The sequence below is a fragment of the Bacillus rossius genome, chromosome 1 (assembly GCF_032445375.1).
Source record: "Bacillus rossius redtenbacheri isolate Brsri chromosome 1, Brsri_v3, whole genome shotgun sequence".
Taxonomy (NCBI): Eukaryota; Metazoa; Arthropoda; class Insecta; order Phasmatodea; family Bacillidae; genus Bacillus; species Bacillus rossius.
The window spans coordinates 337,644,760-337,667,865 of NC_086330.1; the positions used below are offsets into that span (position 1 = coordinate 337,644,760).

Below are 23,106 nucleotides of genomic sequence, written 5' to 3' on the forward strand. Positions count from 1 at the left end.
TCAGTTTCCCGCGAAATTCACACGTTTCTGTTGGAGGGCTGGCGGGGGAGGGGGGTCGCGCCCGGCGACACCGGCAGTGTCCTTCAGGAGCTCCGACAGGCCGGCAGCCTGCGCGCAACGCGGAACCATCAACCTTTGCTTTCACCGACATGTAGTTTCAATAGTATAATATTTTCATAATCGTTTACGTACAGTGAAGCAGCCGGCCTCAATCTACCATGAGTTATTTCACTTAATTAAATCAGTGCTCCAAGATGAGTGTTCTACATAATACGTTAGTACTGTGGGGAGTCTACGAGACTTTACGTCGGCGCTTCACGCCCCAACTTAGCTTACCGGCTACTTAGTTTTTGCCCGCACGGGGTAGCCAGAAGGCGACACGTGCCACCGAACGTAATAACGAATCAGTCCCTGGGACACATCTAGGCATCACGTAGAGTCGCTGGAGACACGGGCCTACGTGCCACTAGCCCAGTATAAAAAGTGTTATGTAGTAGTGAAATGTTTGCTCGTCGAAGTGTAATCTTTCATGTTAGAGTTTAGGTATCACCACTGCACGGTATCGTGCCACCAAATGTACTAACGAATCAGTCCCTGGGACACATCTAAGTATCACGTAGAGTCGTCGGAGACACGGGCCTATGTGCCGCTAGCCCAGTACATTAAGTGTTAGGTATAGTGAAGTGTTTTGTTCGTCAAGATATCGTTCGTCATGTTAGAGTGTATTTTGTAACCGCCGCATCACGTGTACAAGTCTGCCCCTCACGCGCATTAAAATCGTGTGCCGCCACTGAGGAAGTGTTCTGCGCGTGTGACTAGTCGCGTCGGGAAAACCGTTACGGCCAGAACTGGCAGCACCATGTATAGGGCTGTGATGTAATAAATTCATCAAATATCTTCCAGAAAGTTTGTGTTATTCCTCAGGCGTCCCGAGTGGCCTTAACAGCTCGGGGGGCCCTACTGCGTTAACCCCTACCTCTAGCCACAAGGCCGAACCTTCCCTGAGATCTCGAACCCAAGCAAAAATCACGTAAAAATCATAGGAGGTAGCGGGGACGGCTTCAATTCTTTGTGATCAATTAAAGTCAAATAATAATACACGACTCGACGAGAATAGAAAAGCGTGACTACACTTTCATGTCATGTAATTTTTAATAAAACATTGACGAATACGGCGAAGCATTTTATATTTAGTAATAAATTATTCCATCGCATCCTGCAAATATCCAATAGAATTCCTCAAATAGTCATCATCACTATCAACAACTAACCTCGCCTGATACATCGCCATTTTATTTTCTGTAGTTTAGCTAACGGTTAAGCAGCTAGCGGTTGGTTCATCCTCCTGTTAGGTTAGCCGGGACTTTCACTGGAAGGTAGACGTTAACAGGGAGTCATATAACAGAAATAAGAGCTAGCCTGCGGTTAAATTTTAGCCGGAACTTTAGCCGGGGGTGTCATAAAACCGGCCCTTAAACTACAATACAATTCGCATATTGTTCTAATATATTTAGTAAAAATAAAAAAAAATAGCTTTCACGCTGGGAAAAATGTTTATTTTTATTTCTCTTTGCTAGTGCACTACATTACTAGTCCTTTGTTTACTCTATGATGGACGCTGTTTAAGTGTTTAAGCCTGTTAGTGAATTTGTTGTACTCTTTGGAGTTTGGAAGTGTGCAGGAGAGGTTCTCGATTCAGCGCTGATCAATTTTTATTGATTATCTCGATCGAGAACAAATTATAATCATGGTAAATAGTATTAATAATTATATGATTATTTTACGTGTTTCATCTTTTGTTCTGATTACTGAGAGAAAATGTTTTGTGTAGCCACGTGTATGTACTTAACCTGTCATTTCGCACCACGAGGGTAACTTATCACATGCATTAAGTAATTTAAATTAAATATATTTGTTTATTCGTTGCACTTTTGAAGTGCTCTATTGATCGTTTTATACTCTGGTGTTTTTAGTGACCCTCGAAGCTGTCTGTATTTGAATGCCAAACTTTTTCGATCTAATTCACTTACAGGTGACACTCCAAAATAGCGAACGAGGTTGTGTCGTAGTATTTCTTAGGTTGAAGGCTAAACAATAAAAGGTAATTTTGCACTCTGAAATGTACTACACTTATAGAACACCCGAAAATAGATATTTTTAGTTCTTTAGTTTATTTATAGTTTTAATATCGAGGTACATTTACATATTTTCAAGAATTTCATATTTAATTTTACGTTTGACTGTGGGGTATTGTGTCTGCTGCCATAATTGTGTTAGGGTAAACGTTGAATACTGCCATTCCAGCCAAGTACGAAAAACTGTATTTTTGAGTTAAAGGATGATGTGAAGTATTTGAATATTACCTGTAACATAAATATAGTGACATAAATTTGTTAGGCTTCAATAATGTAGGCAGGATTGTTTTCAGTGAGATATCCCGGATCCTTTTGTTGCCACCCTTCTGTATACTTGGTACTAGCTGCAACTGATCCTGTGGTTATGCAGAGATTCTCAGTAATACAGCATAGCCAAGAGACTGTTTCCGAGGTAAAAGTTCCATATCACGTATCCAAGTTTATCCCTTCAACTTGATGGCATGATACTGAATGCACTAAACCTGTGGTATACCTATGATCAATGCTGTTTTAATTTAGTGCGTTAAATATTCTGTACATATAGAAAAACTTGTGATATAACAATGAGTTACTATTGTTAATTGAATACTAAAAAAAGTCTACAAGACTGAGATAATTTGTTCGTTAAGTAGAGTTCTGCAAATACGGACCCCTCTCATCCACACATCTGGTTAATCTGGACAAGATTTAAAAAAAAAAGTTTTTACTAATTTTTGTATGTTTTTGTATGTAAAGTAGTGTTAAAACTAAGGTTAAGCTGTGGGAAAAGTAGCATGTTTATAAGGGGAAAAAACCTTAGATTTTTACAGTTTTATCCCTCTACAACTTGTATTAGTGCATTTTAAGGCAAATTCTGTTTCATAGGGACTTTTTGCTGGTTTTCTCAGGGTTTGTTCCATGTAGTCTGGATTAGCGAGATTTTACTGTGTTGTGATAGGCAAGTAGTTTGTTAGGCCAGGATCTTTCGACATAATAAAATTAAAACAACAGGCCAATGTAAACACAATCATGCATCAGAAAAACTTGGATATGTGACACTGAACATTTAAAGTTATGGCCGGGACCATAACCACATTAATAAGCACAATTATGGTGGGAATCAGTTTTGGCCCTGGCCATAATTAACTTATATTAAACTTTCCTGGCTTTAGGAATCAGTCTTGGCTATGGAGTATTCCTAAGGATCTCTGGAAAACTACGGGATCAGGGATATCTCTTGTTGAAAGCAGTTGTGTCTATGCTATTAAAGCATAAAACAAAATAAAGTATCTATTTATAATGATTTTACACCATCCTTTAACCCAAATGTACCATCACACGTTTACCTGGACTCCACGGAGGCACCCGAGCCACCATACAGGCCAATGTAAAATGGTTAATTACATGTGAAGTTCTTGAGTATATCTGAGTGCACCTCAGTATTATGAATAGAAATGAAATAGAAACTGAATAAATCCATTTTAAGGTGTTTGTCCCATCTTTTTTTTATTAGTAGCACGTCCCTACAGTAAACAACTACCGGTAAATATTTACTTGGGCGGTATTTCCGAAACAAAATGTTAAAAATCCGAAAATACCTTTATTTAATGCTCTTCAACTTCCTCTTTTCATTAAAAGTGGCGGAGGATTCCAAATACTTTAGGAGATATCGAATTTTTAAATTTCATCATATGTAGTTGAGCGGTATTTGCAAAAAAAAAATGTTAAAAATCCGAAAATACCATTATCATATGCTCTTCAACTTCCTCTTTTCATTAAAAGCGGCGGAGATAAGAAATTCCAAATACTTTAGGAGATATCGAATTTTTTAATTTTGCAATACAAGACCTGTGGAACCATTCCAGCGGCGCCATTTTTGTTATTTTGCCGTGTGTTCGTGAATACGTGAATCGTGAATGCGTAATTAATAAAATGGTTGATTAGGTCAGGTCAGTTACATTATTAATACTTTCAAACTAAGCCGACATTAAAAATTATTTTGTGAATTAATTTTAATGGCTGTTTAGTTTTAAAATATTTATAATGTAACTGACCTGACCAAACAAACCCGGACAGAGGGTGAACAGTAAACTAAAATGGTCGATTAGGTCAGGTCAGTTACATTATAAATACTTTCAAACTAAGGTGATATTAAAAATAATGTGAATTAATTTTTATTATTCTTTAGTTTTAAATTATTTATAATGTAACTGACCTTACCTAACAAACCCGTAACAAAGGATGTACAGTAACAACTCACGTAAATTTTTTTGTTACTTATAACTTGCGCAACAATATCAAAATAACAAATAAGACTTTAAAATTAGAAACGTTAAAAACTCACCTAAGTTGGAGGCGGTAATTAAACACCGTTTTAAACAATAATTGAACTAAATAATCACGTATTAGTTCATTTGAATTCTGGCCTATCACGAACAATCACGTGACATCATTATCCAATAAAAAAATAGATACTCGTACGTAAACAAGAAACAATGGTGCACGCACGCCACAGGAATGCGCTGGTTTTGTGCTGAAATTTAAAAATTCGATATCTCCTAAAGTATTTGGAATTTCTAATCTCCGCCGCTTTTAATGAAAAGAGGAAGTTGAAGAGCATATAATAAAGGTATTTTCGGATTTTTAACATTTTTTTTTTCGCAAATACCGCTCAACTACATATGAAGAAATTTAAAAATTCGATATCTCCTAAAGTATTTGGAATTTATAATCTCCGCCGCTTTTAATGAAAAGAGGAAGTTGAAGAGCATTAAATAAAGGTATTTTCGGATTTTTAACATTTTTTTTCGGAAATACCGCCCAAGTAAATATTTACCCAACTACCCAGTGAAAATATTATATTTATAAGTGACCTGAAAGTGTTAGATAGCAAATGTTTAAAACTTTGTTCAGGAAGCATTAATTTAACATAATATGTGTGGAGTGCTTATGAAGATACTCATTAATTATGGCACTCATAGATTGTGCTGCATAACATTTAGCTATTATAAAAGGGAGCATGGATCATGCAGTTTTACATTAAATTCATGGCATTTGAGGGATAAAAGTTCTGTGTCACATAATCCAAGTTACATAATCTCTTGATCCTGATAGCATGATCCTGTATGCATTGATCCTGTAGTACATAATACTTGCTGTTTGAAGATCCTGGCCCAACAAAAGAAACAATGAATGATCGTAAGTGGAATACAAAATAGATTTTCCTTTTTATTCATTTTAAGATCATAATTTATTTTTATATCACAAGTTTTTTTATGTGAAGGATCTTTCAACGTTAAATTAAAACAGCAAGTATAATGCACCACAGGATTAAAATGTGCAGGATCATGCCATCAGGATCAAGGTATAAACTTGGATATGTAATACAGAATTTTTACCGAAAATTTGTTTAGGTAAGTTAAGCATCATTGATAATGTGTAATAGGTGTAACTAATTTTTTATTCTAACCCAACAAACCTAATGGAAACTGATCATTGAACTGCAAGTATTTGTGGTTCACTATCTGCCTACTACTTCCACAGTGCATGGAAATGTAACAAATGGCATCCAGTGAGATTGTGATGTTAAAAAAATTAAACTAAAATTTTTTTTTGATAATCAAAGAGTCTAATTAAATATAAACTGTATTCTGAAATACTTTTTAGCGTGAACAAAAATAAAGTTCAGCAAAATTTTGAACTAAAAAAAATTTTAAATGAGACAAAATAGTTAAAAAATTAATTTCCTAGAATAGATACTCTTCTGCAAAAATAAAATGTTCAAAACCGTTAACTATTTTGTACAACAGAAATATGAAATTAAATAAGAGGCACTGAAAAATACCAACTTCAAAATTTTAATGAAATGTTTTAGATAATCACTTTTTATTAGTGTTGTGCGAGATCTCAAACCTCGAGAAAAATTTCGAGAAATATTGCATTCTCGAACAGCGAGCGAGACAGATAATTTCTCGAAAAAAAACGAGAATTTTTTTGGTACCAGTAACAACTCAATTGATAGTTTATTTTTATATGTTGAACATTACACACACACTGCCATTATTTTAGTTTAAATGTTTTAAAAATACCAAACGCGTCTGCCTGTTTGGACAAAAAATGATTTGGCGGAACACAAAGCAAACATGATGCAATCATTAAGAGATATTAGACTAGCCGATAGTCAACCATCCAAAACCTTTATCAATAACCGAAACTGTGAATAAAAACTGTCATATGAAATTCCAATTTATCCTGAATGAAAAACTGCCGTATTTAATTTTTAAATTACGTAAGCGTAATACATAATAAAATACGTTCGAACCTAACCTACAAAATTGGTTTTGTTTACATACACGTTATTGCGGTACATAATATTTTGTTCGGTAATGTTTAATAGCATACTGAAATGTTGATTATTACGGCAAAATACAAAATTTACTTTTTAACGAACAAAAGGAAATGGTGGTCATGTTGCCAGACCGAGTCTGCTTCGCTGTTCCGTTTCTTATTTTATTCCAATAAAAGACTGCGCAAGTCATGTGATTATTAAATGGACTGGAATGTAAAGGAATGAATTGAACATGCAGAACAGTTCACGCCCTTGTATTACGTAAAATTACGTGAATGTGTGTGTTCAAACCCGTTGAAAAGGCAGAATAAATAGTATGTTCATCCCATTTCCTTTTCCACCTTTGTTTCACTCAGTCGTAAGACGTCACGAGTAATGAATTCCCTCCAAAGCCTCCCTAGTATCAATGTCTTTGTTTTCATTACAGCACCAGAGTTTCCCGTTTACGCGAGATACTCTGCGGGTATGAATAAATAATGTGACGCCTGTAAAATGTTATTAGGAATATGAGAATAATTTCCTAATACTGCTTTATCTCTAACTACGGCGTAACCAAGTGAAATAGAAAGTGTAGCGGGAATATAACAGTTTAACAGAAGTAAACTTTGTTGTCAAATTGAACTTTGATTTTACGGTAAAATGGAAGATGTGGACATATCAGTGTGGCAGTATTACACAAAAAGTGGCGATAAGTCAACGCGAACCACGATTAACATGTTAGCTACTAGACTTTTACCTAAGTGAGTGAATGTTTATTTATAATTTAGTGTAGGCTTACATAACATGTGGTGCATGTCAGTTGTGCACAGGCAACTAAATTGACATTCTATATGCTAAACAACAGTTTTATGTACAGAACAATATATTTTGAAAGTGATATCTAGAGTAAATCTTGATTTTTTAAAAATTTCTCATTCTCGTCTCATTTCTCGCGAGAAAAATATTTTCTTTCTCGAAAATTTCTCGAGGCCTAAATCTCATTCTCGCACAACCCTACTTTTTATGGAAAATTATAGAAACTTATAAAATTTGCTGAAAACAAATTACAGTAATTTAGATAATAGTCCATCAATATTTACTCATTTTTATTTTATAAAATATCTTTTTGTCAGATTTCAATGTCGTTTCTGACTTCAGAGTTCTGTGAATCCAGTCGGAATAGACAAAATTTGACACCATTGTTTTAACAAATTCTAAGTATTTTATGTGTAGCTAAATTGACCTTATTTATTAGCTAACCTTGAAAAAAATTCTATTATACAACCTCAGTAATTTTATACATTATATAAACTTAAAACTGAAATATACGTACATAAAAAACATAACCCTTTGGAAATTATATGTATACAAAACAAATTCTAAAATATTTTACATTTTTGCCACAGGTACTGTCAATGATGATTAACTTGTTTCAGAAATTAACCTAAGACAATGATATACCTGTTTCATTATTAAATCCATGCAGTATTGCATAACACAAAATCTCCCAACCACCTTTGTTTATTTTTTCTGCCCAGTCGTACGTCAAAGATCCGGAAAAACCAGCAACAGAGTCCCAGACCATCCATCGTATCAGGATCACTCTGACATCGCGCACAGTAAGGAGCTTGGAGAAAGGTAAGGAGAAAAAGCTAGTTCCTCTTTCTACTGTAAATTAAATGGACATCGTCAAGTTACTTTTTTTCTTTTGTGGTTAGTTTAGATAATCTTTTTTCCATAAAATGCCATTAGGTATCCTGGGCATGACGTAAACTAGCCCTGAAAGCTTCTGCCTTCATTCACCAGAGGTGCTGCTGACATCAGGATGGCATGCTTGATATGAATATTAGCTGAACACTCGGGTGTTGGAGATACAGTAGAACCTCTTTTTCACGTACCTGGGATTTGCGTTTTCCCGTAGTTAACGTATTTTTTTTATTTGCACCATCATTTCCTCTATAGTATTAATGCATTAATTATTTTCCCGCTATATGTGGAAGCATTTCCAGTAATTTACGTTGCAACAGCGCAGCATCTGTGAGAATACCATCAGAAAAAGTTCAGAAAGAACACTATAAAATAAAGTGAATATTATTATGATTAGAACATATTTCTAATACGTCCATGCACATACTCGCGACACCTTCATTTGCCATTGTAAACAACGGGAAGCCTAAGAAGTACATCAAGTTTTGTCCCTGCCCGAACACGCCCGAATATTCACCTTCGGCCAACCTCTGGTTTATTTGTATATATTTATATTTCTCTGTTTATTTTAATGTAGCTATACTAACCTAACAACCCGTCCATTGTGTTTTAAAGTGTTTTAATGTAGCTAACCTAACCGACCACTTTTAATATTTGAATTCATTTTTCCTGCGCAAAAATAAAACAAATCCCGAGGTTGGCTGAAGGTGAATATTCGGGCGTGTTCGGGCATGGACAGAACTTGATGTACATCTTAGGCTTCTCGTAAACAACCTTCACTTCGAAATTTTATTCTGTGCCACAGTAAACTATACGGCCATACGTCTAAATATTCTGTGATATGCGGAAACAATAGGTAAAGTTAAAACAAAATGTGCCATTTGTTTAAATATTTATACATAAATTTATAAACACACTTTAAATTTAAAGTTATAGACACAATTACTGAGCGTATACTAAAATTATTTAAAGAAAATTAATTCCAGCAAAAATGGCAACTTCGTGTGTGTGTGGTTACGCTCGTTTCACTTCAATGGTTAGTTGAAGGTAGTTTTTCTTGGCGACTTAAATTTACTGATTTAAAATTATAAAATGGCCTTTTGTGTTAGCAATACAAATAAAATTCGTAAATCATTTATAAAAATATAAATTATATTTTATATTTTAATAAATGATTTTGTGTTAACAAATTCCCCAAAAATATAAAGGTTTCTGGAAGCAGTTGGCAGTAGTGAATTCTGAACATGGCAACGATAGTGCTACTTTTTTTCCAATTCATAACAAGTGATGGGTTAGTTTTATTTAAATATTTGCCCAAAATCTGAAATAAATAATTTGCTAGTGCAAGAGTATACATAATTTCCGAAAAAAGTGTAAGAAAAACTCTCACAATAAAAGAAAAACTGGACATTTTGAGACACTATGTTGCGCACTTGGGTACCCAAGTTTCTCTTGCAAATGAACTTAAGATTTCGTGTTCAACACTGAACACGATTTTGAAAAACCACAAGACAGTGGAAGAAAATTCTGTTAAATGTGGGGCAGCGACCGCGAATAAGCAAAAGTATGTCTGGACATCAACTTAAGAGAAACTGGAAGAGATTTTGAAAAAGTGGTTTACTGAAGCACGATCTGCAAACATTCCAGTCAGTGGTGTTTTACTTCGTGAGAAAGCACAGCAAATAGCTGATAGGTTAGGAATCAAAAGATTTCACTGCATCTAACGGCTGGATTTGCAAATTCAAAGAAAGAAATAATGTGTTCTGTGGCGAAAGTAATAGTGTGAACACTCAAACTGTTGAAACCTGGAAAACTGAGCAGTTACGTCATCATCTCTTGGACTACGCATCAAAGGATATATTTAATGCAGACAAAACTGGACTGTTCTATGGTGTGATGCCAAGCAAAACACTCAGTTTTAACCCGTAATCGACACACATGGGTCCTGGGGACCCGTGGAAATTTTAATTTCGCTCTACGTCAGTGAGGGTTTGTAGCACTGGCCCAGCCATCCAGGTAGTTTCCTAACCCTCAGTCGGCCTTGGACTGGTGTGGTGTTTATACCTTTGCAGGTGCTTGTTGGCGCTATAGAGGTATGTTTGGGTCCTCAGGACCCATGTGTGTCAGTTAGGTAACTTTAACAACTACGTGTTCTGTACTAAGTTTGATGAAGATCAAGTTTTGGCAGCTGCAGACCGAACATTAAGTGATACTGATTACATTAGTGGTTCAGATAGTGACTATGAAGTAAGTGAACATGAATCTGGAACGGATGAAAGTGGAAATGAAGAGGACACTAATGTTGAGTCTGAAGGCTCAAATTATTTTTATGGGAAAAACAGAATGAAATGGTCAAAACATTCAGTTATACGAGGTAGAACACCACAGCACATCATACCAAGATGTCATTTACCAGGTATAAAAGGAGAAGCTAGCCAGATAGGAACACCAAGCCCAATATCATTTTGGGAGCTTTTGTTTACAGCTGAAATGCTACAAGAAATTGTTCTTCGGACTAATGAAAGAAATTTCTGTAACTGAAGGTATCAACAAACTGTCGTATCACCATGAAACTGATGTGACTGAAATAAAGGCCCTATTAGGTTTGTGTTATCTGTGGGGTGTTTCCAAATCGAACGATGAAGATCTGTTGGCTGTATATGCTAAAGATGGGATTGGAAGGCCAATTTTTCGTGCAGTAATGCCATACAACAGAGTATTTTTTCTACTACACTGCTTGCGTTTTGATGATTCAAAAACACGGGTTGAAAGACAACAGTCAGATAGATTTGCTCATATCTCATGGTTATTTGCGAAATTCATAGAGCATGTCAGCGCAATTATTCAGTAGGTCAGTACGTAACTATTGATGAGATGCTTGTTGGTTTTGATGTTCGTTTCGCATGTACATACCTTCGAAACCCAGAAAGTATGGGATAAAAATATTTATCCTGACAGATGCCAAATTGCACTTTTGTTTGAATGCTGAAGTGTATTGCGGCCGAACTGTAGGACAGCAATCTACATCAAAATCTAGCTTGTTAGTTCCATCAATGGTGGTACTGAGATTAGCAAAACCTATTCAAGGAAGCAATAGAAATATTACGGGTGATAATTGGTTCACGTCAATAGAACTTGTCAATGAGCTAAACAAAATGAACCTTACATACATAGGGACCATAAAAAAATAAACGTGAACTACCTGCAGCATTTGTCAACTCTAAAGGAAGAGAAGTATCATCTTCTCTGGAAGAATCACATTAGTTTCCTTTGTTCCTAAAAAAGGAAAAGTTGTGAATATGATTTCAACAATGCATCATACCAAAGACATTGACGAGTCAACAGGAAAACCAGTTGTTATAATGGACTGCAACCAAACTAAGGGTGGAGTGGATGCACTTGATGAGAAATGTCACAATTATTCCACTGGGCGTCGCACTCGTCGATGGCCAATGGGTATTTTCTATGCATTGCTAGATATTGCAGGTGTGAATTCACATGTTTTTTTCAGCGGCAACAACCAGACACTTGAAGTGGACAGAAGACGTTTCCTTGTTCAGTTGGGAAAAGAGCTTGCCAGTTAACATATGCATCGAAGACTGCAGGCACCAAAGCTGAGGAAGGACATCAAAGAAAGTATAGAAACCATTCTAGGAATCAAACAAGAAACAAGTCAACCTTCTACATCAGGAGAAAATGCTTCTGTCACCAAATCTAAGAGGAAAAGATGATCTTCTTGCCCGCCCAAAAGAAACAGGAAGACCTTTCATGAATGTGTCAAATGTCATGTTCCTTTGTGTGTTCAGTGTGAAAAAATAGTTTGCTCTAAGTGCATTTAGCAAAATTTTTATACCTATGTTTTGTGGTGATGTGTTTAGTAATAATTTATGTGATCACAAGGAAAGCAGTATGGACTTCTGAACAGTTATGAAAGAGCCTTCAAAGACCTGCAATTTTTTTTGTGTATTATCTTTTCGAAAAATTTGTGATACCTGAAGATAAAGACATATATTGACTATAAGACTATAATGTTTTGATACTGTATCTTAATTAAAAAACCAAGATATAGTTCCACTTAAAAATCACAATTCAACAAAAAATTACAAATGCAGATATCAAAATTATTTTTTTGTAATGTTTGTTAAATGTATTTTAAAACACAGATTTTTGTAAGTAAAGGTAATAAGTGTTAGAATTCAAACATTTTTTACAATTTCTTAAACAAGCAACATACTTAACAGAAACCTAGAAGAAAAAAAATTGGGTCCCTGGGACCCATGCGTGTCATTAATGTAATTTTTTTTGTGTTTGTTGATTACGGGTTAAAGGAGAACGCTGCCATGGAGGAAAAAAACAGTAAATTACGACTTACCGTTCTTCTTGCGACAAATGCAGATGGCAGTGAAAAGCTGCCACCATTTGTAATTGGTAAAAGTAAGAATCCCAGATGTTTTAGGAACATAAAAACACTACCCACAAAGTATTCATCAAACTTGAAGGCTTGGATGACTAGTAGCATATTTGAGTCTCAGCTACATGCACTGGATGCGAAAATGGAAAGCCAAAACCGTAAAATTGTCCTTTTATTGACCAGTGTCCAGCACATCCACATCACATAGAGCTGAGGAACGTAAAGTTGGACTTTTTTCCTGCTTACTGCACCAGCCACCTGCAGCCTTTAGACTTGGGCATAATTCATGTGTTCAAGGTAAACTACAGGAAAAGGTTGGTGCAGAAAGCTCTGTGCATGCTGGAATCTGGAAAAGACCCCACCACCTTGAAGTTCAATGTTCTTGATGCACTTCATAACATTGCTTATTCATGGAACAAGGTACAGCCAGAAACTATAGCTGTTTCAAGAAAGCTGGATTCTTTTCTTCTGGTGTGACTGCTGTTGAAGAGTTATCCAGTAATGATCAACTTGATGAAGAAGTGTCAAAACTGCAAGCTGGTGTGTTATTTAGTGACTTTGTAGAAGTAGACAATGATGTTGTAACAACAGAAATTGAAGACTTAAATGACATCGTCGACAACCATCTGACAGAAAATGCTTCTGTTGACTGTCAAGACAGCGAAGAAGACGAAGATGGTGAAGAACCTATTCCAGACCTGCCAACTTGTACGATTCTGCCGTAATTTGTACGGGTAATTGCAATTCTTACGTTTTTACGGGGAGCGGCATCAATTTTACGCATTACGTTTCCGCTGGCCTGAAATTCTACATTGACTCACGGGCTAGCGTTTTCAATCTCGTGCCATAAAATAGTGTACTTGCATCGGTAAATACCATATGTACAGTTTTTGTACCGTATTTCTGTTAGAACAGTGCCGTAAATGTCACGTACAATACCACAGTTTTGTAACGGTTTTTATGGCAAGAAGAAAGGACGTACCGATTATAACGTGCTGCAAGATTGTTTTAACCGCATTTTGTGGTACATGTACTGTAGTTTACAGTACAGAATACCATAGATTGGCACTGACCCGCGATATTTTTTGCCGCGCTTCCACAGTACTGCGCTGTGGTGAATACTTAAGAAATCGTTAGATTCAGACATCAGACGTCGTAATTGTATACTGGACAGTTGTATATGTGACAATGTGACGCCATTCATTCACTTTAAGATAGTAACCTTTATCTATGGGATAAGGCCACGGACCGCCCAGAGGCCACAGGTTCGGACTGTTGTAGATGGGCCCGTCGTGTACGAGATTGCAGGTTATGTCCACGCGTGTAGTGTTGTGTTTGATAACAGATAATGGTTTGGTTTACATTAATTAAAAACTATAGTGGTTCAGTTAAAGCAAAATATTTACGATACAGTTATGTTTGGGAGTGTATTTTGAGTTTCACATACATTTCGTTGTGTAGTGAAGCAAGAAAGAAATAAAGTTGTTTGAGTCAAGGCGTCGATTATTTTTCTTTTTTGTTGCATAAATATAGTACTTATGTGCCAACAAAAGGTATAAAATGTGTGATAAAAAGAAACAATACGATCAAATGTTTAGATCAGAATACTATACACAGTTTTCATGTATCCTGAGGAGAAAGGTGAGAAGCATGCGTTTTGTTCCGTCTGTCGCTGTGATATTAATATTTCTCATAGGGGCAAAAATGATATCACTAACCATATAAAGTGTGCGAAACATGTAAGTAATTTCATTTACCAACAGGAAAATAAATATATATATGATATTATGATGTGGCTAAGCAATATAGCTGTGGTAGAACTAAGACAACTGTCATTGTTAATGAAATGGCTTTAGATGCAGTTTCTAATATTGTTGACAGTTTGCAAACTGGGCCATTTTGCCTTTCACAGATTCTTGTTCCAAACTTTATCCCCTCGTGGTGACATATTTTGTTAAGGTTTTACAAGTGTTTGCAGTGGCATAATTTTAACTTGAGTGTGGCAAAATTCAGGGGGGAGAAATAACACACATCATCCAAAAAATTGGTAGGTAAATTGGTTTTCAAGAATTTTTAAAAGAAAAAGTGAATTTTATGTTCAGCATAAGAAAATTAAGTTTTGAAAATTATTTTTCATCTTGTTTGTTTAAATTACGGAGAATAGCATTCATCTGCATGATATGTATTGTTTGTGTGTAATTATGTGTATAACACATGTTTCCCACTTATTTATGGTGAACAACTGGTGTGTATAACTTACATGAAATGCCGCGACCTATTTACGCACTTTTCGGAAAATTTTAAAATCTTACTGATAAGCAACTTTACAAGTTGGCAGGTCTGCTATTCCAACGCAGGCAGAAGCAACTCAGGCAGTGTGTACCTTAAAAAAAATTGTGTGTAGTTTCAATAATGCTGAAGACCTTATTCCGACCCTGCACAAACTTGAGGTGGACATTGAGCACTTGTGCAGACTCCGTTCAAAACAATAGCACATTTCAGACTTCTTCAAGAAGCTTTAAGTAAGATTGATTGTATTTGACTAAGTGTGATATTGAAGGTAATTATTGTATAGTAACAATTTTTATTAACAATTTTGTTTAAAGTGCTATTAACTCGTCATTGGTCGCATTGTAAAATGTTACACCAGTGGTCGCGCATGAGCATTTTGCTCACAGACTTAATTTTACGATTAGATTCGTGCTTAACCACTTTTAAAAGGCCAAATATTTTTACTTATTGCAAATGAAACAACTCTGCTTGTTAAAATTATATTTTATATTATTATCACATAATTTTTAATTTTTTTTTACATAAATCATCATCACAATAAACTATTTGGCTGTATAGTGAGTTTCCTTTGTCCGGCCTACGAATACATCAACAATAAATGCAATAGTTTTGGAAGCAACAGAAAATCACACATTATTCACAATTTCATCATTTTCTAGCACAAAAATTATTAAATCTACTGAGTCCTTTGAGAGCACGCTAATTTATTGTTATACATTTGAGACTATGACTAATAGAACACACATTATGCAATAGAGAATTTCCACATCAAAATTAACTGCTTTAATGAAAATTTACATTTTCTAACACCTAACTTTATAAGGATTTTTCAACATTATCTTGGTCAAAATTTTGATCATTGGCGGCTGCTTGGTTTTCAGGTGGTAACCTCTCCGGCAACCATGGTGGAACTTCTGTAAATAGAAAGCACAGAATATATATTACATTACTGAAAATTCTAGTCAAAAATAAAATAGAAACATAAAACTATGGAAAGACTACAATTACATATCTTTCTCTGGAATTCCTAAGTGCTTTTCCAAATTATAAAATCTTGTCTCACTTCTATCCAAATTCAGCTTTTCAGCTTCCGTATTCAAAAGTAATTTCTTATTTTATACGAAAATCAACAATTTTGTGACAAAATGTTAATATTTACTATAATTGATATTAATTGATGTTTTATGTAATATATGTTATTTTTTTGTATTTTCAAAAAAATATTTATTATTATAACATAACTTACCTGTTATGGAACATTCAGCGATTTGTTGAAGAGCCAAAGCCACAATTTTCTTCCCCCGATTCATTTCAATAAGTAATACCACGAAACATTAGATTTAGTCTCACGAGAATATATTCCACTACTAAAGACAGAACTTTGCAAACCGAACAGTCGTCACAAGTATAGCAACGCGACTGGTCGCACTGTGAGCAAACTGCTCATGCGGCGTGCATGCCTGTAAGCGATATCTTATATCAAGGCCAAGTATCAGTTACATCCTGTCAGCCACCTAGTGACTTAATAAGGAAGGTTCAAAACTCAGCTAGAAAAAAGGACACCTCCAAGCAGCAATAAAAACAACAACAGTAAAACAATATTGCTGAGGGTGAGCAAAATGCTCATAGCGCGACCAATGACGAGTTAAGGTTGTCTTTGTTTTACTGTCTGAGATAATGAAGTGCTTATTATTGTGTAAAACTTGAGAATATGTAACATTTGACTTTTAGTGCATACTATCTGCTTATTATGGTATTTATAACTGTTAAATATTAATTTTAAAAAATTTAGCATTTCCAACTTTTTACATATTCCTGCATTTTCCATATATTTTTTCGGGTCCCTTGAAATATGTAAAAAAGAGGATCTACTGTATTTCTGCATAATGTAAACTGCTGAACTATATTAAATGGGGAAATATATATAATATTCACTGAATGAGGCAAATACCTCTTAAGGAAATAGCTTAATATTGTTTGTTGATTCGTGTTATTATTCCAAAAAATAAAAATTCACGTAAAAAATGCTACTTATCTATGAACGTGCTATTTCAAATCATGCCATAATTTAGTGGTGGTGTTATTTCAAAACTGCATAAATTTATCTTTTAATTTGCTTAGACATGTTTGTTAATCGACTAACTGGCTAATTAGAATTTATATTGTGCCGGCACAAAAGGAAATATATTTATTTACATATTCATGAGTTGATATTTTGATAATAGTTTGTATATATTGAACATCAACCATCTGTGTGAAAAGGAAACATCTATCCACAGATGTGAGACTGGCATTTCACTAACAATTGCCAAGACTCCTCTGGAGACAATTGCTTTTCAAACTTATTCCTAAACCATATTTATGTTAGGAACTTTAAAATACACTAAAAACTATTATTTTTATAAACTGTTATTAAGGCACCATTGTTACGTTTTCTATGTGTTTTTTGTGTGTTGAGTGATCCGTGACTTAAAGCATCCGGGTCAGCTGAGCCAATCACAGCTCAGCTTGCTGAACGAAGCTCAATTTTAAACAATTGTTATGAAATCAGGTTTTTGCGTCTGTGAAAAACGAATGAAACAATGAGATGAATCTAGAAAGTCTTGTAAAAATCAGGCTAGATTTAAAGCCTAGAATAGCATCTGTTCAGTTCTAATGGTTAGGAAGTGTTATATACTGTTTAGTTAGTCTAGGCATATTTAAAATAATTGTGAAATAGTTTTTATAACTACTAAATGCTACGGTGTTCCGGAACGCAGTAAGTTCTATTGCCTTTATACACTCCATTGTATAAAACCGTTAGACGATGCTTAGTCGTTCATTTGGATTGAAGAAAATTGAGATCTGTGAGACTGTTTTAAAGTGATAGTTTGCAGTGTCTGAGATCATTGAAATCCCATGATATAAGTGACCAATATTAATTGCATTTACGTCGTACACAAGTTAACATTGATACTAGTTTTTCTCCCAGTGGTCTGATTGTAACTGTTTTGAGCTGTATGCCGAGATTTGCTAGCTAGAGCATAACTATAATTGAAAGAACAGTGCATATCAAAACTATTGTATATTCTACCCCAGTGGAAACAATGACTTACATGAACTATTGCTAGTGAATGTTTCCCATCCTGTTTTCTTGTCTTTTTCTGATTTTCATGTGAATGCAGAAGTTTTATGTAATGGTATAACAAATAACATATTGTTACGATCGCGCTTGGCTGCAGTGCTTGGCGTTGCCGCGCTCGTTCGGCCTGTCTGCGCCCCCTTCCACCCGCATCCTCTCCCTGGTATCTCGTGTCATACTATCTCGCGACATCCTGACCGTCGCAGCGCGCACCTGCCTCAGATCGAGTTACTTAAAGAGGCCGCACTGCGGAATAAAAGGACTCAGACATGTTTATCGGCGCGTTTTGTGGGAACCCGATGCTTGTTGCGTTTATCGGCGTTCTTTGAGCAGCCGCCGCGTCCTTCGAGGACTCACAACGCGTTTCTGGGCATTTCGACCACGAAGGTCGCGCGATATCTCGGAGACATGCCCGATTGTTCTGGACGGGAACCCAAGGGCTATATAAGGAGGTTGGGCCGACCTTCGAGGAGTTCAGTGGGGAGTTCTCCCGCGGCGGAGTTTCCGGGCGATAGTGCCGCGGGTGCGGCAGAGTGGCGAAGTCCTTGGACGAAGGTTCCAGGGCGTGAGTGAGTTCAGTGGAGTCGGGAGTTCTCCCGTGGTGGAGTTTCCGGGCGATAGAGTCGCGGGCGCGGCGGAGTCAGTGAAGTTCCGAGTGAGGCGTCGAGTGGGATCTCGGCGAAGGGAAGTGCGTCGGCTGCGGCGACGGAGTCCTGCGGCGGAGACCCACGAGGGGTGCTGCGGCGAAAGTTGCGCCAGAAGTGCGGCCCAGCGAGGTGTGTGAAACGAGTGACTGGGGAATTGACATTTCTTTACCTGTAATTAATTATCTGCCAATTTAGAAGATTATTTGTAAGTGACAAGTAGCAGTAATAAATAAAACTGTGTGTGATAAAAATCTTTAATTGGGCTATCCTTTACGAACCCCCGCGGAAAATCGTAACAATATGTTGCTTGAGTAATGTAAGCTATCTAGTGAAGTCTAAAGTATTAGGTAAATGTTATACATCCTGCTATCATTATTTGCCATTTTCTAAGAATAAGCCATTTGTGTTTGAAATCAATTGTTTTTGTTTTAGTTTTTTAATGTGAAATTAGAATAGAAATGATACATAAAATTTGAGTGTAATAGTTATAATTGATGTGATATATTATAAAGCCATACAAAAACCTACCTTTGTACATATTCTCATTCACAGTTTATCATAACCTATTGGTTTGTGCTGTGTTCAATGACACATTTGATTGAAGAATTTTAATCTTAGAATATACTTTTATAAAAATAATTTAATCTTAATGCTGTGACTAGCAAAAGCATAATTTAATCTTAATTCTGTCACTTGCAAATGATGAAGCCATATTATCCACTAACCTTGTTCACAATAGTAATAAGAAAAACTGCTGCTTATGAAAAAAATATTTACATTATTTTTGCTTGATTATCTCAAAATTAAACATGTTTTCAATTCCTTTGATGTTAAGAAACACTGCATGGAGAGGGTCAACGGGTTTTATATAAATATACAATTTTCTGCTTGGTAGTAAAATGAGCATCTCATTTTCCTAACAGATTTTGTACATGGAAAATATAAATATGAAAATGGATTGAGCTTAACATCTCATTGACATAGAGGACATGGGAGATGAAGGCATGACTACATCTGACCTGTTTCCCACTTGTGAATAATCTGGTTTATACTCCACTGGGTATTGAACACAGATCACCTTGCTGGGACAAATTAGAGAAATTATATTCTGAAGCTGTTGCAAGAGACGATTATAGATACCAAACAATTTTGCAATTTTTTTAAACATATCATTCCCACCATAAAATAGAAAGAATTTGAAAGCAAACTGTAGTCAAAGTGGTTATCTCCCCCCCCCCCCCTCCCTCCCAAAAGCACTTGATCACCTAGCTGCAGTCCGACTGGTACTGAAGCCACTACAATTCAGGAAGTTATGGTCTCTGACCTTGTGAAGTACCCTTGATTAAAACATTCTGGTTAATTTAAAGTATGGTTGAAACACTGTTTGATGTAATGAGTGTGAAATTTGTTCTACTTCACACTGCATTTTAAAATAGGCTTGGGGAAAAAAATTATGTTGCCAAATAGACAGTGTCTTGCAAGCTGAACTCCAACACAAAACCTTCGTGCCTCTACCATCTTCCCCTCAAAACACCCTCCCAGGTCTCACCAAGGGAGTGCCTTTCTTTTTCTGTCCTCCAAATCATATGCGTTAAGGTGTGGTCTCTACTCCCGCTGTGAACCCTCCCCTGGCCTTGTTTCCCAACTCACCCCAGTCTCAACTATCACAGGAGACCAGTGCATTCCCCCCATCCCTTCTTTCCATGGATTCAACAGACATTGCACCCAACTAAACTGCGTAAACATGCAAATCCTGCCATTTGGAAGGTACGCATTGTGTCAGGCGATGAGTTGCTGCCGGTTCTGTTATTAAGTTGTCTAGAGTGGGAAAAAAAATTCCCGAATCCCAAGTTCATAATATTGTTTTATTTATTTTTAATACACGGGTGATTATGTAGACATGGTTATGTTTCAGTTTGCGCCGACTTGATCAATGGGGCCAAGAGTAAGAACCTGCGTGTGAAGGGACCGGTCCGCATGCCCACCAAAATCCTGCGAATCACCACTCGCAAGACGCCCTGCGGCGAAGGTTCCAAGACTTGGGACCGCTTCCAAATGCGCATCCACAAGAGAGTGATCGATCTCCACAGTCCGTCGGAGATCGTCAAGCAAATTGTATCCTTTATTGTGAACACCGCGGCATGAGCAGGTGGTGTAGGTGAGCAGTCTCGAGGCAATTCAGTTGAAATCCTGGTACCAAGAAATGTTTTAAATGGAGCACTTAGTGGCTGTTGCAGGAAGCACGTGGTTTCTCTCAAGATGGAACTGCTGTTTCCCCCGTTATTGCATTCTGTCGCTCTCTCAGCTCTCAAATTATATAGTGAATAGCAATGAAACCAAAATGGAAGTCGATGCACCTAATAACATTGCCATTCAAAGCAGCAATGAAATTGAGTGAAATTCACTTAATTTTGTCTACTGAATTGTAAAATTTGGTTTCATAATACTTAAATTTTTGCTGTTTTTTTTTAGTAAATTTATATAACTGGGTACTTGCTATGTACAAAAAATTTATTTAGTGTACTGCATTCTTTTTTAGGACAATGGTAAAGTACACAGAGTAAAAAATATTACTTTAAAAACTTAGCTGATGCCATATAGATGTGGCTAAACCAACATTTAAATATTTAAAAAAAGAATTGGATTTTCAACATTACATATTAATTTGTTTGAAGATTAAATTTGATTTTGAAACTATTTAAGAACCAGATAGTAATAAAAATCGTGCAGTCAAATGTTATTCCTTGCTGCTAATAAGGACCAAGTAGCAAAGACTCTGAAATGTTTCGGTGGTGGTTCCATAGACAGGTCTTGATAAGCTCAAAACAGATCTCGGATGTGACTGAATTTGCTCAACACTCTACACGACCTGTTCTTGAAGATGTCAGGGATGCATGTTTGTCTCTTAACTTTTGGAAATAACTGTAGGTGCTGCCACACTTCTCACGAAGTAACTGTCATCACCAGTCTGCTAATTTTAGAGGCTTATTGAGGAGCAGTACACAATAAAATCTCTAGGGTTTGAAGAAGCTTACTTGGTCAGTAAAATGTGTATTATAGATGGGGTAAATTTGCACGTTTATCATTTGTCTCAATAGTACAGGAGCACAATCCTTTATCCGAAATGGTCGGGACCAGCAGCATTCCGAATTTCGGAATTTTAATACAGGAGGCCTAGTAAAGCCAAGTTAGGTTTGTCAGATGTATTAAGGATTTCAAGCAACATAGTACAAAAAACAACAAAGTACACAACGTAAATAAACACTGCAGCATGAATAAATACCTGAAACAATCGACAAAATAATTTGTTTTTAACAACTGATACTGTAAAACATCTGGAGAATGTTTATGGTGCGTCGTCATTGCCGCCAATGTCGCCGTAAACTCGTACGTCTCGTGATCGGCCGGGAGCAGGATTTTCCTTCTCCTGAGATGAAGCAGCACGAATGATGGCATTTTTAAATGCCTCTTGAAGTGTCACTTGTTTTGGTTTAGGCTTCTGACTAAGCAATTTTTCTTTAATCGCATACACACACATTACTTAGTGCGCACTTACAAATGAACGTTGCTCGAGTCCAGTTTCCGCAATAATTCCACCTTCTGATTTATTGATAATGTTAAGTGTTTTCGTTTTTTTTCGCTACCACCCATCTTCATATCGGAATGCCTTTTTGCCATTGCTGTCTTCAAATATGGCAACATGTTCGCGTAACAACACGGTTAACTGCTAAACGCGATAAAACTCCTATCGTAGCCAAGCAGCAAGCTGTAACTGGCGCTAGTTTGCTGGACAAACGGTAAACACAGCGCCTCGGCGTTGCCAAATTGCATGCTGCCTTGCTGACGCAGTGCTGCCAAGTCACTCGCTCGCACTAGTCACGCGATCGTGACTTGAGTTTGCCACACAACTGCGAACAATATCGCGGACGTTGAAGTTTCAAAAAAAAATTCGGATTTTAGAGCTGTTCAGATTTTGGAATTTCGGATAAAGGATGGTGCACCTGTAGTATTATTGATTTTCCAAACTGTCGCCTCCAAAGAAAAACGGAAAAAACACACAGTGGCATTGGACACACAAAATAGGTCAATTCTGTTGTTCTTTCACGCTCACTTAGTTTCAATAAAATAAAACATTAACCACACACTGAAAGGAATGATCACTAGGTAAGAAGTCAAGCTTAGTCCTTTTGAAAAGCACCTTAACAAAGCTTTTGTTACAGTTTTCATGTACAGATTTTTTAAAACTTAAGTATATTTTCTTTGACAATTTTGCAGACCTCAATCAGCATTGAACCTGGTGTGGAAGTTGAAGTGACAATTGCAGATGTGTAATGCAAAAATGTTTTTTGTACACAAAATAAAATAAAAATTTTATTGAAGATAATTTGGTAAATCTGCCTTGTTTTTTGTGGGGGTGGTAATATTGCCAAACCTTGTTAGTACAAACATGAAGGAATACTTTAACGCTTTGTAATAAGGTTTGTTTT

The 23,106-nt window shown here is 36.3% G+C and overlaps 1 protein-coding gene and 1 long non-coding RNA gene across 2 annotated transcripts; both read left to right on the forward strand.

Annotated features, from left to right (window-relative positions):
• Window positions 1-1,605: 1,605 nt before the first annotated feature.
• LOC134528100 (small ribosomal subunit protein uS10) lies at window positions 1,606-23,003 on the forward strand. Its single transcript, XM_063361361.1, has 4 exons — window positions 1,606-1,750; window positions 7,980-8,079; window positions 20,535-20,734; window positions 22,895-23,003. Exons 1-4 carry the CDS (start codon window positions 1,748-1,750, stop codon window positions 22,949-22,951), a joined length of 360 nt encoding a protein of 119 aa, XP_063217431.1. The 5' UTR covers window positions 1,606-1,747; the 3' UTR covers window positions 22,952-23,003.
• On the forward strand, window positions 1,757-4,784 carry LOC134528101 (uncharacterized). Its single transcript, XR_010074347.1, has 2 exons — window positions 1,757-1,871; window positions 2,033-4,784. It is a non-coding gene; the product is annotated as an uncharacterized LOC134528101 (long non-coding RNA).
• Window positions 23,004-23,106: the final 103 nt, after the last annotated feature.

Coding starts and splice junctions, on each gene's coding strand:
- LOC134528100 (XM_063361361.1), top strand. Junction 8,080..20,534: donor AGTAAGGAGCTTGGAGAAAG/GTAAGGAGAAAA, acceptor GTTATGTTTCAG/TTTGCGCCGACTTGATCAAT. Junction 20,735..22,894: donor CGGAGATCGTCAAGCAAATT/GTATCCTTTATT, acceptor ACAATTTTGCAG/ACCTCAATCAGCATTGAACC.